Raw genomic sequence first — 16,769 nt, 5'->3', positions numbered from 1 at the left:
TTAACTCGTTAAATCTTTTCTCTTTAGCTCTCTGTTCTGTGTATCGTTAAGTTACCCTAAGAATATATTCAAGACTTAATGATGATGTTGCTGTTCAGAACAGTTTAGTTCAGCAAACACGATACAGCAATACTGAGCATTCATGTGATGTCTTAAAGCTGGTCAAATAAACCCCTGTTATGTCAACATAGAGAAGCTACCAGCTACAGTCAAACATGATCACAAACAAGATGTGAAGAGTTAAAATTAAAGTTAAAATATGTTCTATGGCTTTCGTGACCACTTAATTAGTAATCTTAGTTTTTTTTACACTTTTGAGCCTGTGTTTATGACCTTGTGGTCATTTTGGAACACCCACAATCACTTACAACATATCCACCATCTTTTTTAGTGTGAAAAACATGATGCACAGTAACTCCTAAAGGAAAAAAATGGAATCTCAATACTTCCAACCACTTTGTATTCAAGTTTGTGTAAACCTTTGGGCAGAAATGTAGGTAGAAAACAGGAAAGCCTGATCAGGTAGACGAAAGCGGCAGCATCAACTTGAAGATGGAGTTTTGCACAGACAGACTGTTCTGTGACAGCAGCTTGGGCAGGCTGAGTGGAAACAAAGATATAGAAGTGTATGTTTCCATCTAGATTAGTTCTGAAACATGAATGAAGCAAACACTGAAAATCCCCACTGTTATATTTAACCTCTCAAGCCCAGAAATTATTCAGCAGTGTACAGTTAATTCTTGGACCCCTGGTTCAGTGTTTTGTCATGTATCCCCCTGTTATAAAGGCACTGTGTTTAAGATACATGTAATCAGTAATGTGTTGATACTGTAATAACTTTTCTAAATTTTGAGGGGTTGTGGTGTGCTTTTTTTTCTGCTGCCTGTCTCTCTTCCATCTTTCTGCCCTTTCTCTTGCCATTTTGCTATGCTGAGATGTCTCTGTCTCTTCAAGCTTTCCCGTGAGCCCTTGCCCTGTTCTTTGTTTGTATGTGTGATCCCTTCCCTTAGGCCACTGTTACACATCTGTAGAAGTATGTGTGTATGTGAATCCTTGCGTTGCGTCTGTAAGTGAGAGTGAGTGTGTTTGGAGCTTTGAACAGTGTACACACACTGCTTTTGTGTGTGCGCATGTGAGTGTCTGCATCTGTGCGTGCACTCTGTAATCAGTGTGTAATCCCTTCCCTGAGGCCACTGTTCCACGCAGCTGGATCGGAGCCTCTTGAGGGTCTCTGTGCTTTTCAAGCATCCTTTGCTCTTTCCACCTGACCTGGTGGTGTGTGTGTTTTAACAGGTGCAGTACCGAGAGCTGAAACTGGATCCCAATCCCAGTCCAAATAAAAGGAAGAAAAACAACCCCGGGTAGATCACTGCGTCCGCCCACCGACTCTCTTCTTCACCTCTCTCCTGTTGGTCTGTTGCTGGACACTGAGGAGCAGAGGAAGACTCCTCTTGAGCAGTTCAACTAAACTATCCCTGCATTGTTTTGTTTTGTTTCTTTAGTTTTCCATTTTATGCTCTTAAACTTAATTTCTGTCTTGCACTTCTAATTGTGTGCAGTACAGATTCCTGAAGTCATTTTTTTTGTATGAGACAAGTACAAGAAACCTTTTCAATTTGTATCATTCTGCAAACATGCTCATGATTTTAAAGGCAAGTGTTGGTGGAATAAGTTTTATATCAGTTAGATTAGCTGGTCTCTTTATTTTCTATCACAATAACAACTCATAGGACTCTGTTTGCCACAGGTTTCACACAATAAGAAAATTTGATTATTCTCACTGTTTAAAGAGGAATATTTTGGGGTTCATCCAAGTTTCTAAAAATACAGGCCTTATATTAACATTCTGCACCACAGGTTAGAATTTATTTAACCTAAACTCTAGTTATTAAATGTTTTTTGGTAAAATGTTTATATTTTCTAATTGTTTTTGTACTGAAGTATCTTTGGTTTTCGTCCCCTCTTGGATGTTGTAATAATGTTATTTTCATTGGAAGTTATTTGGATTGTCTCCACCTAACTCAGCCAGCCAAGTTGATTAGCAATTATGGAGGTAGCCTCCAGATATGCTCTTCTACACGAAAACAGTTCTGGACCAGTAATATCTGTCTGTGCTTTAAAACATTAGCCAAAGTTTTTTTTTTTTGTTTGTTTGTTTTTCCTTTGAAAATATATTCCTACCTGTTGGAGCACTGTTAAGTATAAGACAATTCATGTTAACCTTGATCACTACCATCATGATTTAGCCTTGTTTAACCTCTTAAAGGCAAGTGAACAGTCAAAGACACCTCCTCTGCCTGTAAGGAAGCGCAGCAGACTGGGAAGCTGTTGCAGTGTTAATATAGATGTCACCCAGTCTATGCAGAGTGTCGTCAGGCAGGCAGGCAGGCAGGCCTTTAGGCAGCCACAGCCCTAATCTTGTTTGAAAGGCTAGTCGCCATCCCTCTCATCTCTCCGTGTGTTTGCCTTAGTGGCGACACAAAAAAAAGCATTTACCCACACACACACACTTCTGTGTGTGCTTGCATGCAGACACAAACAGCCTCGTCGTCTCATGAGAGTACACAGCTCCTCTAAGAAATCTTTCGTACTCTAACTGCTTGCTCACAGATGAAAACATAACGTCGTATTTGAGCAGGAACATTCTCTCCCTCTCAGGCGCACACACAAGCTGACACACAAACATGCGCTCTGTGATGCTGCGCCCCAGGCTGGCCGCCCTCTCCATCTGCCCCACCTCCTGTGCCCACAGCTCAACTTTGATCAGCCTTTGCAGAGACAGAGGCTTGTATGTGTGAGCTGTGTATGTACAGAGTAAGAGTGTTTGCATATACGCATTTATGCAATCAAAGACATGTTGCTTCTCTCAGCGTTGGTGTGTGTTACTATTGTATCTTCCCTCCAGCTGTAGACTGATGCCTAGATTTAGTAATAGAGTCTGTGTGTGCGTGTTGTGTGTGTGGTGCAGCAGAAGCGCCAGCTGTTATTTGGTGTCGAGTTTGCTGAGATGCTAGATGAGCAGCAAGTCATTGTGTGACAAGAGGAGGCTCCAAGGGGACTTAGGCCTGAGATGTCAGGGATAAAGGAATGTTTGTGTGTGTATGTGTGTGTTTTATGCCATTTCAGATTCCACTTCCCGTCATGCTTCCCTCCGTTTGCTCTCTCTGCGGTTCCCTCATTCGTCAGTGAGCAGGGTTGTGACCCTGTCTGAAGGGACGGTCTCCTGGGCTTCTTGCTGAGCATCTCTTGAAAGATCACAGCGCAGGCTACATTTGAGGAGGTCTCCTCTCATCCTATTGATCCCCCCCCCCTCCTCCCTTGTCTGCCTGTCTTTAACACTCTAAACCCCCTGCTCACTGTAGCAAGAGCTCTTCTGCCATTTTGTCATCTTATTGCCTCATCCATCCGTCTCTGTACCATTGCTTTTACCCTCACTAACTTCTTCCGTCCTCATCTATCCGTTCTCATGCCTAGATATCAACATGCTTGGATCTATCATTCCAGAGTACCACTGATATTTGCACCCCCCCTGTCTTTTTTTCTTGAATTTACTTAAGACAGTAACAGACTGTCCCCTGAGAGCAGTGCCACAAACTGATTAAAGCCTCCTCAACAAAAAGCTCTAACTCGTGAGGTGTTATTTTATCTTTTTTTGTATGTGTGTTAATGCCTGAAGGTAGTGCTTGAATACCTGAAATGTATGTCTACTGCTACGTGTAGTCATTTTACATAAAATTGTTGTGACTGTTGTGTGGTACTGCATCCAAATAATGTCTCATTTTTGGTTATTTATTTGGTTTTTGGCTCTGTTTTAAAGCAAACCAAAGTGTTTTCATTTTGTATGATGTAGAGAAAATAAATTATATAACAAGAATGTATCAGACTGAATGCTGTAAAGGAAAAGAAGCACTTTTATTTGCACCCAGTTGAAATGAGACTATTTATTTTTTAAAAGGATACTGTACATAGCTACTATTGATTAATTTATGGTTGTATTTTATACAGTATGCCTGTTGATCGTCTGGTGATAATATTGTAAAGTAGGTGTATGCCTGCATTATTTTTTAAGATTTGTCTGCAATGTTGCCTGCCTGTGACTTCATCATCTTGTGCCCTGTTCCGACCAATGACATTTTCAGAAAGGGGTGCTGTAAAAGCTGAGTCAAGGTTGGGGTCAGGAGGGGGGGGGGGGGGGGGGGGGGGGGGGGGGGGGGGATGGTATTATCTTTTAATTTTTAGTAATGAAATGCATCTGATGTATGTGGCTTATTTTGGGAGAAAAAAAAATCAAATGGGATTAAATATTTTTATCATCTTCAAAGTGGTTGTATTATTGGAGCAACTGTTTTCTGCACAGACACAATAAGCTGTTGGAATATGAAATAATTCATCACAGTGTTACATACCAACAGTAGTTGGTATTTCAGGTTCAATTTCCTTACCTTCTTTGCACCATGACATTGCAGTATCACTAAGCCTTTCTCTATATTCACATCTAGTCTTGTGAAGAGATTCATTCTTCAGTTTTTCCTGCATGACTGATATCCAGAGTGCACATCGGTGTCTTGCCATTTCAAACTAGAATTACTGGAGGACTGGTCTATTTACCCCGGTGACTAGCATATAAATGTTATCAATATGGAAGAGCATCTTTCACCGTGACACTGCAGCAGCCACATTCCTCTGACTTCTACTTCACAAAAAGAAAAAAAGCCAAAGAGGTATGTAAGCTTTAAACCAAATTTACAACTAAACTTTAGTTTCATACCTAAACGTTTGCATGCATCTAATAATATTAAAACATAACTATTTTTAATGCAGAAAACATTTTTCTGACACCATATGAGTGTTATCTTATGATGCTATATCATCTATTTTTGTCAAAAATGTATAAAACAAACTATTTTATTAATAAATGGAAAGGCAAAGGAAAAGATCAGTTTGAGGTAGTCACAGTCAACACAATATTAGAGTTGTCATAAAAAAACAACAAAAAAAAACATTTAACTGAAACTGTTCAACAATAAAAACATTCATTTTCATAACATTTGTATAAAACATTTTATGCTGAAATAACAAAGCCAGTATAAAATGGTAGCTCTGCAGAAAGAGGTAACTTCAAATGTTAAAATGACTTAGCAAAAAACCTGAATCCAATGTTATAGTAGAGGCAAACAAGCTAATGTGGGAAAAAAGGTGTTTGTTGTATTTTAAGGCCTTGTTGAACTGTATGATTGTCTAAATAACAGGTGCCTTTAACATTTACGGGAAAGATTTGGACTTAAGTCTTTTACAGTTAATTGATCTTTTGTCACAAATCAGCAAGCGCTTCACCGCGAAGCCTTAGTTTCTCCAGTGTTTCCATCAGGAACTGTGTATTCTGTCCTTTGCATTCTTTCACAGCCAGACACACTAGTTCTGTGTGCCTCCCTCGACTGAGCTCCAACAGCATCTCTACATCTTCAACCAGCCTCACTGCCCGCTGGTCTGTCCAGTCCAAAGTCACTTTTAGTTGAGAGTGTGTCTGCAGGGCCTTCACAAGCTTGTAGTCCAGGCTGTGGAGCTTGTTGCAGGACTGTATGTGGCCAGGCAGACCCCTCTCCAGCTGGTAGGAGAAAATGAGCTGACCCAGCAGACAGGATCCAGCTTCCAGGAGGGGAAGGTTCAAAACCTCATTCCCTGTCTTTCTCAGGGTTGAATCTCCAATCTTTGCACTGTGGAGGAGCTCCTCCCTCTGACCTGGTGAAAAGATCAGATCCAGTGGGACCCGTCCTTCTCCATCAGTCTGTTGGAGTAGAACTGAGCCTGGTGGAAACAGAGGTGTTCAACATTTAGTTTTTCCTTATTATAGACATTTGTAACACATCAAAAATATTCTGCTATATTCCCCATTTTCACAGTCACATTACAGCATTAAAAATGATATTTGCATAAATCAAAAATACTCAAAAGGAGGAAGTGATCTACAAAATAATGTTCACAGCAAATATTTAGGCGCAATTATTTCTGGTACTTCTGAACAAAGAGTATTTTGTTCTAAAAGTCAGAAAATAGTCAGATACCGTCAATATTGTACATAGACCGGAGTCAAATGTGCCATTGCTAAGTGGCAATGTCTGTGAGTACATATGTGAAAATACAATGTATAAATATATTTATATAGAAATACAATAAAATATAAATCTTGGAAGTAATATCCACTTGTTCTTTAGCAAGGTACAGTGTGGTAGAAAATTATCAAATTTGTAGATTTTGAAGTAGGAGAGTGACCTGAAACTTGAGGTTAATGAGTGTAATGTCAACAGCCAGCTGAAGAATCAGTGTTAACACCATAACACGGGCTAAACTGACGCGCAACCAAAAGGCTACATTCGACTGCAGCATCATTATCAAATAAGGCAGAAGAAACATGACACGGGTCAATGGCAGGACACAGTAAAAGAAATAAATGGCACAAACACACAAATGCATACACTATACAATACACACAGATGCTGAGAAAAATTCTCACCCAAAGTGTGTGAAGTGGATGGTTTAAATGAACAGCTGTTTTCCCACTGGCCCTTAGTGCCAGACGGGGCTATTAGCTCACTTCAGCACTAACTTCAGCTGACACCTCGCCTTAGCTCTGTGACTGGCGGGTCACTTTGTGTTTGTGTAAAAGGCACAGAGGGTTAGTCCACTGATGGAGGCTCCGCTGTTCTGATGCACTGCTGTAAGTGAGCTCATCGCCATCAACAGTGACACTAGAGGATACCGCAGGCTTCTGACTCGCAACAGACTTCAACTATGGCATCAGAAAATTGCTGTGTCGTGAGTTTGGGCTCCATGGAGACAGCGGTTTGTGAGGATATAATGGCAAAGTAACAGATTAATTCAAATAATTTTTGAATGTGTGACAAACACACAGCCTTGGAGTTTCAACTCTATGAATTTAAAACATCTCCACCAACCTTGGCTTTACCCTTTCAGCCCTGCTTCACTACAATCAAACCAAACATGACAGTCACTGAATGTAACACTTTTTCCCCCCGTTCTCCTTGTACGAAGCCAGCAAAGTTATAATGGTGACATTTACTGTCTTGTCTCTCTACTCTCTGTTCAGGCTGAAAGCCATTTTCCAGTGTCAGACAGGCCCGTGCACATTTAGCTTACGTGGAGCGGGTCGAGTCAAGAGTGAGCCCTTTGTTTGCTTTCAGATATACCCATTTCTATGGCAAACTGCTCTTGATGGCACTTGACTGTTCAACCTTGGCAATGCTGCTGCCACTTATGAGCGAGTTTACTGCTCTGTGGAGGCTCTGCATGACACACAGACAGCTGAAAGGCTGCTTGATACCAATGCTGGCAGTTGTTTTTCCTTTTGACAGACACTGTGGGGCTGTAGAAACATGATGTATTAAAGGAGGGACAATTTTATGTTTGTGTGTTACATGATGACATAAAGCATACTTACAAGGCCTCCAAGATGCAATTTTTGACAAAAAAAGACAGCCTCATTTCAAATTACACTATTTTGAAACAAGAAAAAAATGTTTAAAAATGAAACTTTCAGAATTCAGAAATTGCTCTCTGTGTCTGTCTGCCGCTGTATAACGCTGCTTGTAGCAGTTACGAGATAATCGGTGAGAGCTCATGTAGCTGTTAGTGGGAAGGTCAGCTCTCTTCTACTTTTTAGTGCTTCAAGTCTGAGTGGCAAAAACTCAATCTGCATAAATTGTGGCATTAATCTACATAAACTTTTACATAAGCAGGGACATTTTGAATGTAGGGGTCAGGCATCAGGGGCAGCAGTCAAGTAAGTGCGGATTTGATCAAAGTGCCCATAAGAGAAAGGTGGAGGGGAGTACGATGGAGCAATGCGGTATATGTGAGGGAGGTTGTTCACAGTAGGCCACAATCACCAGGTTTCTATAACAAGCTGTCACTCAGTAGGTGTGGTTGTGGTGAGTAAAAGCGAGCAACCTGTGCATGACACATTGTGGAAAGTTATAGTAGGTTGCTGAGAATGTGGATTTCTCTAGAACCTCATGCAGACACATGGCCACAAGTAACACAATGCCTGCAGAAGAATGGATTCATCACTGTACCTTTTGGACAAGCTCGAAAAAGGTCCTGTTCTATGCTTGCTTTTGGAAAAGACCAGTATTAGATTAAGCTTAAGTGAAAATGTGGGGTTTGTTTAGTCTAAAGTGGACAAGGTTTAGTTTTTACTACTATTTAATACCTTTTTTTTTAACAAAGAATAGAGTGGAACTCTTCTTAAACTGGCTATAATGATGAGCAAAATTCAAACTGCTGAAATATGTGCATGAAACACAAAATTAGTTAACATTAAAGATGGACAGAAAGGATAATCTGACATAAGGAAGTTACACCCTAGTCATATTCTAAATCAGCTGCACTGTTAAACAACAGAAATCCTCTTGCACTTTATTAAGTCGCAGAAAAAAAAAGAGCCGTTCAGTACGTCCTGCTGAAAAATCAACTGTGACTAAAAATTCAGAAATCAAAAAAGATCAATCTGCTCCAGATTTTATGTCCTCCTGTCTGTCATGTCTCAAAAACAGCTCTGTCTCCCCAAAGAAGATGCACATCACCAACATGAGATAAAGAAATGCAAGAATGAGCAGCACCGTTTCCCAGTGTTCCCCGCCGTCATCATGTCAAACTCAGCTGACAGACAGGCTCCAATCAGAGGGATGACACTGGTGCGTGGAGGAGGGGGCCCCTGCAGCACGGCCCTGGGCTCGGCTTGCCTGAAAGCCTGCAAGGCTACGTGTTTGATTGTAGATCTGTCTGCCTGAAAGCTAACGGACTGTTGGTGTGCACAGTATGCAGTTTGTCACATTTGCATATTTACCTGCCTTACTGTCTCTCTTTTATTCACATTAAGCATCAGCTTGTGTCTTTTTGTTTTTCCGAAAACTTTTCTTTTCCTCCTCTTTTTTTAATACTTGCATGGTAAACCCACAGAACAAGAACAGCAGTTGCTCCCTCAAACATCAGGAGATATGAAGCCCATACTAATGTTCAAACACTCCTGCACATATGTCAATGGTCAAATTCAATGTTCAGCTGCATATTTAAACACAACAGATGACAAAGAAATAATATGTACTTTTCATAATGTAACAAACATATAAATGCACACAGTGTTATGAGGCTTCAACCTGGGTTTTTGGTGCAGGGGCTGTGACTTAAGTGAATCCAGGTTTTGGAGCTGGGTGTCAGATATGCTGCAGTGGAGATAAATACAACACCTTGGGGATTACATGAGAGCATAGGGTAATTACACCATCCTTTGCGCGCGTGTGTGTGTGCACACATGTGCATGAATGCAAAAATACCCTGCTAAGACCTAAGCTCTGAAGGTACAGCAGAGGGAGGGAATTCACATGGTGAGCAGAAGCCACTGTGTGATGCACCAGCCAGATGCAGTCTGGCTCCCACACATACACACACAAGCATTTACATACAGAGCGCAAAGCCCTTTGGCCTTTAGAGGGCAGGCGAAGACAAGAAATATAAAAGCAAGAGTGGAGGAAGGGAAAAATTGGCGCAAAAAGAGGAAGGGAGGGAGTGAAGGAAAGAAAGATGCGGTACTCCCTCCCCCTATGTCTCTTTCTCTCTGTCTCTGGTCTGAGGCTGGGGCTGAGGCAGACAAGCTGGGAAGCAGGCAGTTCCACAGCATGGTAAACATCCTCACTCTTTTTCTCGTTCCCCCTTGCTGCCTGGAAAAAAAATATCGAGACAAGGCGAGTGTGTGAACTGCAGCCAGGGGCACGGCATCACATATCCACAGGGAGCAGCTAGCTAGCGACTAGAAACCACAGCAAAAACAACAACCAAGTGAAGCACCAGAGCAGCCAGCAGAGAGGCATCAGATGCAGGGAGGAAAAAAGAAGAAGAAAAACACCAACCAGCCATCAGAATATGCTGAAAATTCCCCTCTGCCTTAGTAATAGGCTCAGTGATGCCCCCCTCGTCTTTCTCTTTTCTACTGTGATATTCAGCACAAACAACATGGCCTTTGGGGGTTACATCAGTTGCAGTAGTTATGTTAGTATCTATCTGTATAATGGATGGATACAATTATTATATTGCCTTTGTATCAATTCCATTATCTCAGGTTATACAGATATCACTCTAAACAAGTCTTTTTCTGGTGCAGGAGAACCCAGAAGCTTGTTTCACAGGGGTCCTAACAAAAAAGGATTATAGGGTTTTGGAAATGTTGGGGTAAACTAGGTGATAAAAGGATGCCAACTTCCAGCTTTGTGTAATATTAAGCAACATTAACTGTACTTAAAAAGGTTGTTGAATATGCTAACATAAGATTGAGCACAGAGTGAGCATCTTGAGTCACTGTAAATAAACCCTAAACCAATCCCTAATTCCACTTTAATATGTCACAACCTTGAATCATCACATACAAACATAAAAAAAATTCCTGCGCACCATGTGTCATTTAGTTACACTTATTAAATCAAATTGATGGAAAAAATACGGAAAGATGACTGAAAAGGTATGCCAAGAAAAACAAGTGTTTTATTTTCTTCCTTTTAAAATGCTTATTTTATCCACACAAGACGAGGTAAGAACAACATACACACTAGCTGGCTAAAATGCTCAAACTGACAATGCTTACAAGCTAATGTAGAGCAGGTATAATGTTCAATGTGTAGATGCATGTTAGTAAGCTTCTAATAAGAACCAAACCCAAACGCAACTGGTACCACTATCGGAAGAAGTTAAGTGATTGTACCAATAAACAATTTTTGGAAAAATAAATTTTGGGCTAATCTATTTAGTTGATTTTGAACTATTCTATGAATTCATTTATTCTTATGCTAATTTTTCCCCAAGTCTCTCTTCCCCTACACAACAAAAGCCTTTTTAGGATGGGACAATGACAAAAAAAGTAAATTACAATCTGAAATAGTCTTGGTATTTTCTAAATTCCAAAAGATGAGTGAAATAGGAAGTTAATTCAATACTCCTACCAAATCTCCATTTGAGGACTTAAACTTATTTTGTTTTCTTGCTGATAAAATGAATAACAGCTCCCACTGTATACATGTTTCTGCAGTTTTAACAATTCAAAGGTGAGCAAGAGGCTTCCACTAGTATTGTGATAATAAAAGCCCTTCACACATACAGTGCAGTGTGTAGCTCATCATTCAATGAATAGTTTAAAAAAACACACTTAACTGCTTTTGAATCTCTTCATTTAGACAATATGACCCTCTCCACTGGAGTTCAGACATCCTTATTGTTGCCTTCTTGTTAATGAACTTTAGTGAAAATTCCTCTTTTGCTTTTTTCTTTTAGAAACATTATTTTTCAATATAGCATCCAAATTCCTTCCTGAGTGGTTGGCAAACATTTTAATTGAGTTGAAGAAATAGGTACAAGAGTACTGCCATTTCATTCTCCTGAAGAACATGATGATTTAAGGTCATGGCTGCAGGCACAGAGAATGAACTTCATCGCCAACAAAACAAATTTATTCTGGCAGGTAACTACTTTATTTTTCCTAATTAGCTCATTGATGCCAAAAGACATTCATCACATTTTAAAACGCAACTTTGTAGATGGAGAGAGCATGGTTTCAAATACATTTCATGACTCGTATGACTGCGATTGTTGGACTGATCACTGCGGACGATGATGTGGAGTACAGAGGACTGACGCAGAAATTTGTGGACTGGTGTCAGCAAACCACTTCCTGACCAATGCAGGTAAAACCACGGAGATGGTGGTGGCCGGTCTGCTGTCCCCTCACTGGTGAACATCCAGGGAATGGACATTGAGAGAGTGGACTCTGATAAGTACCTGGGTCATCACCTAAACAATAAACTAGACTGGACTCACAACATAGACGCACTGTACAGGAAGGGTCAGAGCGGAAGGGTCTATCTTCTGAGGAGACTGCAATCTTTCGGGGTGAAGGGGGCACTCCTAATGACCTTCTATGACTCTGTGCTGGCATTAGCCATCCTATACAGTGTGGACTGCTGGAGCAGCAGCATCACAAGGAAGGAGAGGAAGAAGCTGGACAAAGTCATCAGGAAGTCCAGTTCTGTCCTGGGCTGTTCTCTGGACTCACTGCAGGAGCTAGGTGACAAAAGGGCGAAACCGACATCCATGCTGACCATGAGTCCCACCCCCTGCAGGACGCCATGTCTGCTCTGGAGAGCAACTTCAGTGTTGTGCGAAGGAGAGACAGGTCTTTCTTCCCTTCTGCTATCAGACTTTACAAAAAACACATGTAAACTGTGTTTACATATTTATTTACATATTTAAATACTGTACATACTCACCCTGTCAGACCATATACTGTATATTTTATTATAAATATAGTGTTCTTGTTTGATATTATCTGTGTGTATCTGCTTACTGCAGCTGTTGCAACAAAGCAATTTCCCCACTGAGGGAAAGGTTTTCTTATACTTATTTCTCTAGTTCACATAGTCCTTAGAAATTATTACACAACAATAAACGTGGGGTTGAAAAAGGACAGCAAATACATTAAAACTATTAAATACTCCTTGGCCTGTGCCCTTTTCCTGTCATGGAAACTAGCTACCACTGTGGCCTTGGTGCTCACTTAAAAGTAGCTGTTAAGGGCAAAAAAAAAACCAACAACAACAACAAAAAAAAAACATAACACTTAACAAATCATCCTTCTCTGACTCCCACTACCCCTCATCTGTAGAAAACACACACATAAAGTTTATGTAAAAAGGGTTTCATGGAGAACAGTGAGGAACAATTAATCCATGAGGAGTGAGTGAGGAGTGAGGAGCAATTAATCCATGGCAACCACCGAAAAACACAAAAAGAAACGTCTGTGTGTGGTTATGTGCATGTGTAGGCGGGGGAGGAGAAAGAAGACTAGTTAAAAATTCCCAGCGAGGGAAGTCCTTGAACTACAGCCTGGAGAAACCTGTAGTTGAAACATCAACGCACTCAAGTGAAGCTGTGGGCTCCAAACATAGCCTCACCTCTAATAGTGGGAGTGTTCAGCACCTCACAGCTGCCAGTTCAGGACCCACGGGGAAATAAGAGCTGAGCAGGATGAACTTTCTTTACTCCTTTACTTTGTTGACAAGCAAAGGCCCAAGTGTGTCTAAACCTCTACCTGTGTGTGCGTAGATATATGACAATGGTCTGAGGGGACTGTGCATTTCGTGTGCCACTGAGCAAATGACATCTTTCTGCTCCACAAACACTTGTTCACATCAAGATCTGTGGGGACCAAGGGACCTGGTGCATTAAGCATGTGTGTGTTTATCTGCGCATTTAAGACATGCACAAAAGAAGAAAAAAGGAGAAAAAAAAGAAAAGAAATTGAAGTAGTAAGCATGTGGCAACTTCTCTTGTCTCTGAACTTAACTCAAGCCAAACTTATGGGGAAAACAAGCTTAGACAATTCAAACCTCAACAATTTTTTTCAGCTCCTGTACATTTTCCTCTCAAAGTCCCAAAATAAGGCAACGTGGGCTTCCAACTTGAGGTGGACTGGCGAACTGGTGAACGATTTTTGTCAAGAGGCAGAGTAGTGACAGCTTAAAGGCTCTTTTCTTTAGTTTGCCACCCTCTTTGTTAACAGACACGCCCCTTCTGTGTGCCAGGTCTGAGCTGCATAGCTAAAGGCTCCAGGTCATTTTCCACTCTAATAAGGAGTACCGGCTGCCATGGCCACCCTGCAAAACTCAAACATTTCCATCAGCCAGGGAAGGACAGGGCATGAGAAGCACCAGCACCTTCCTGGCAGACACATAATTGCAAGCCACTATATTGTCATTGCAGGACTTGACATTCAGGAAAGTATTTGTGCATACATACACCAAAATATATAATCAAGAACACTTTAGTTCTGTGTAAAAACAAACCAAACACACAGACATGGGGTCATGTGGGGCAGCCTTGGGCAATGGGAGGAGGAGGCGAAGAGAGCAAAGTCAGCCTTGCCCTCAGCCATGGCATCCTTTCATTGCCAGTTTCATGAGCCTGGAGGGACTGAGGTAGTGGGGGGAATCTATCCATTCCACCCCTATACAATTCACCCCTAAACATGCATGCATGCACACTTGCATACAGAGTACAGGCCCCCAAGCAGTCAGGCTTACAATGAGGTGAGGTCACCCCCAACTAAAGGCTTTGTTGGTGTGACAGTGCCAATGTTGCCCTCTCTGTTCTACCAAAGCCTTGGCAGTGAGGATCAGCCTGTCTGCTGGAAACAACTAGGACAACAGGGTGAATGCCTTGATGAAAAATATAGTTTTAGGAAACGCAGCTGGTCCTCATAAGAATAAAATACACAGGCATATAATAAATAAGGAGACAGAGGAATGGAAATGCATCTGGCCTACTAGCCTGGTTTTCTACCATGGGACAGTGCAGCAAGTCTACCTGGCCAAAATTTAAAAAAGGCAGTCTGATGTATGGCTGTTAGAAATGCAGCCACAAGCACAAAAGTGTGGCTTGAGTTGAAGCAAAAACTGGAGTGAGCAATAACATAAAGATAGTTTGGGTAACCAAGCATGATCTAGACCCTGAAGCTACAACTTTCCACTTTTAAACAGCCTGGACTTAAAGATCTAAAAAAGAAGTGAAAAGAGAGAGAAAAAAAAAGCTGGCCATATTGATGGTGTCCATGGCAACCAGATGGAGATCATGGAAAAGAGACCGTGAGAGAAAGTATAGCCTGGAGTCAAGAAGACCACCTCCTCACCAACTCCCTGCTGTAGCCTTTAGACAACCCGCCATCGAGGTGGGAGGAAATAGCAAACAGTCAGCAGAGAGCAGGCGAGAAAAAGAAGGATAATGTGCAAGCCCGCAGGTGCCTCAAACTAAGAGAATTCTCATTGCTGCTGTTCTGTTCGGTCACTGCAACAAGACCAGCCTAGACAGTCAGCCAGACGTCTGCTAAGCGTGCAAACACATACACACACACTTGCTCTCTTCCTCAGATACAGATAGCTGCTTCATCTGACCTCTTTTAATTTGCTCTCTCTCCTGTTACTGAGCAAGGGAGAAAAAAAAAATGAAAAGAGAGCGCTCTCTTGTTTCCTCTCCGGGACTAAACAATCCCAGTCTAATTTATTTTTTGAGGACAGAATATGTACATGTGTTAATGGGAAAGTCGAATCAAATTAACTATAATTAGTCAAACTGAGAAGTGTGCTGAGGCAGAGGTATGTTACATGGGAGACTTGTTCATCGTTGGCAAATCGCACTCCTCCCCATACTACCCAAAAATACACACACACATTTCCTCTGCCACCTGCTGCCATACAGCCAGCAGCACCACCCTCTCCTGAGCTCTGACAACCATCAACCCTTCCGATCTCTGACTGCATGTGGTATGCAAACATGCAGACACACAAACCACTTCTTCTGTGACACATTTACACACAAACCTGCAAGAGAATTTTGTAAGCGGATGATCCTGACTCTTCTAATCTTGTCAAAAAGACATTAACAGACATCTTATGAGGCGATGCTGTAATCTGTTTGGACGGACTCTGCAGTGCATGATTGCATGTGGATCATGAAGACAAGCAGTGAGGGCAGACATGATCTAAGCACCTGCTTCTTCTTCTTAAAGACCTGTGAGAAAGTAACCTATAAAAAATAAATGCTGCAAACAGAATCCAACTGCAAATATTGAAAGAGAGTCTCATTAGAAAATCTTGAGATCTGAGTCAAGACTGTGGTGTGTCTTCACAAGTCCAATCAGAACTGTATTTGAAACCATCAGAAATGTGAATTTGCGAAGAAAAAGCTAATGGTTTACAGCGTAAAGTACAAAATTGAGTGTCTCTAGATCATATAATTTTCATTATACCATCTATCCATTTTCTATATCTGCTTATTCTAATGCAGGGTTGCAGGGGGGTGGAGCCTATCCCAACAACTATTAGGCGAGAGGTAGGCTACAATCTGGACAGGTCACCAGTCCATCACAGGACTAACCCAGAGAGACAACCAACCACTCCCAATCATGCTCACACTTACTCCTTGGAAGAATTTAGAAACACCAATTAACATACCGTGCATGTATTTGGGCTGTGGGAGGAAGCTGGAGTACCCAGGGTTGAATACTTTTTCACATTTCACAGCATCATGGCACCAGGCTTGCATCATTACATAACTTGATTACTGTCTTGTGTGTGCATAGTGGTACCAGGACAATGGTTCAATAAAACAGCCAGGTTGAACTCTTACTAAAGTTTGAGTCAACTGTGTGTGTAACCATAGTCATTAAGGAACCACCTGCTTACCTGACATTACTTTATGCTGGAAGTGGTTTTCACTAGGATGACCCTGGGAGTCAACTTTAAAGTTTAGGGTTGAAGTTGGCTCAACTGAGGGATGTACCAACCTTGTCAGATTGCAAGAGTAACATAAGGTGAGCACAGTCTTCTCCGAAGCAGTGATTGCTCAAAGTTTCACGTTACATCATCTGCACATAGTGCCAATATATCACTATAATGTAAAATAGCAGAACAAACTCCGGAGCCAATGGATGTATTACAGGAAAATAAAAGTCACAGATTATTGTTAGCATCTGTTTGGCTGTCCTTCAGGCATCTTTTCAGACTGAGTTTCAGACTGGTTTGAAATTAAAATTTCAGAATTTAAAAACTTCTGTTTGTGTGCTTTCTCTATAGTAGTGAACTGAGATGCACTGACAACATCCCAAATTAATTATTTTCTGCTCTTTTTGCCCATCTCATATAGTGTCTGATGCATAA

The 16,769-nt window shown here is 41.3% G+C and overlaps 2 protein-coding genes across 7 annotated transcripts in view; one reads left to right on the top strand and one right to left on the bottom strand.

Annotated features, from left to right (window-relative positions):
- mctp1a (multiple C2 domains, transmembrane 1a) overlaps positions 1 to 4,185 on the top strand; it is a 135,630-nt gene extending 131,445 nt beyond the window's left edge. For all 5 annotated transcript variants that reach the window (XM_041999776.1, XM_041999774.1, XM_041999775.1 and 2 more), the window contains one exon: positions 1,294 to 4,185. In XM_041999776.1, coding sequence (XP_041855710.1) covers positions 1,294 to 1,365 — 72 coding nt within the window. In that variant the 3' untranslated portion in view covers positions 1,366 to 4,185. The remainder of the gene's footprint in view (positions 1 to 1,293) is intronic.
- Positions 4,186 to 4,889: 704 nt separating this feature from the next.
- The window catches only part of slf1 (SMC5-SMC6 complex localization factor 1), a 28,836-nt gene continuing 16,956 nt past the window's right edge, over positions 4,890 to 16,769 (bottom strand). The window contains exon 18 of one of the 2 annotated variants that reach the window (XM_042000380.1): positions 4,890 to 5,805. In XM_042000380.1, the coding sequence (XP_041856314.1) occupies positions 5,312 to 5,805 (494 nt within the window). In that variant the 3' untranslated portion in view covers positions 4,890 to 5,311. Of the gene's footprint in view, positions 9,735 to 16,769 lie in introns of both variants that reach the window. The other variant, XM_042000381.1, reaches the window with a different exon arrangement.

The sequence above is a fragment of the Melanotaenia boesemani genome, chromosome 11 (genome assembly GCF_017639745.1).
Source record: "Melanotaenia boesemani isolate fMelBoe1 chromosome 11, fMelBoe1.pri, whole genome shotgun sequence".
Taxonomy (NCBI): Eukaryota; Metazoa; Chordata; class Actinopteri; order Atheriniformes; family Melanotaeniidae; genus Melanotaenia; species Melanotaenia boesemani.
Note: the sequence above shows the minus strand (reverse complement) of the source record. Positions and strands in the feature narration are given on the sequence as shown.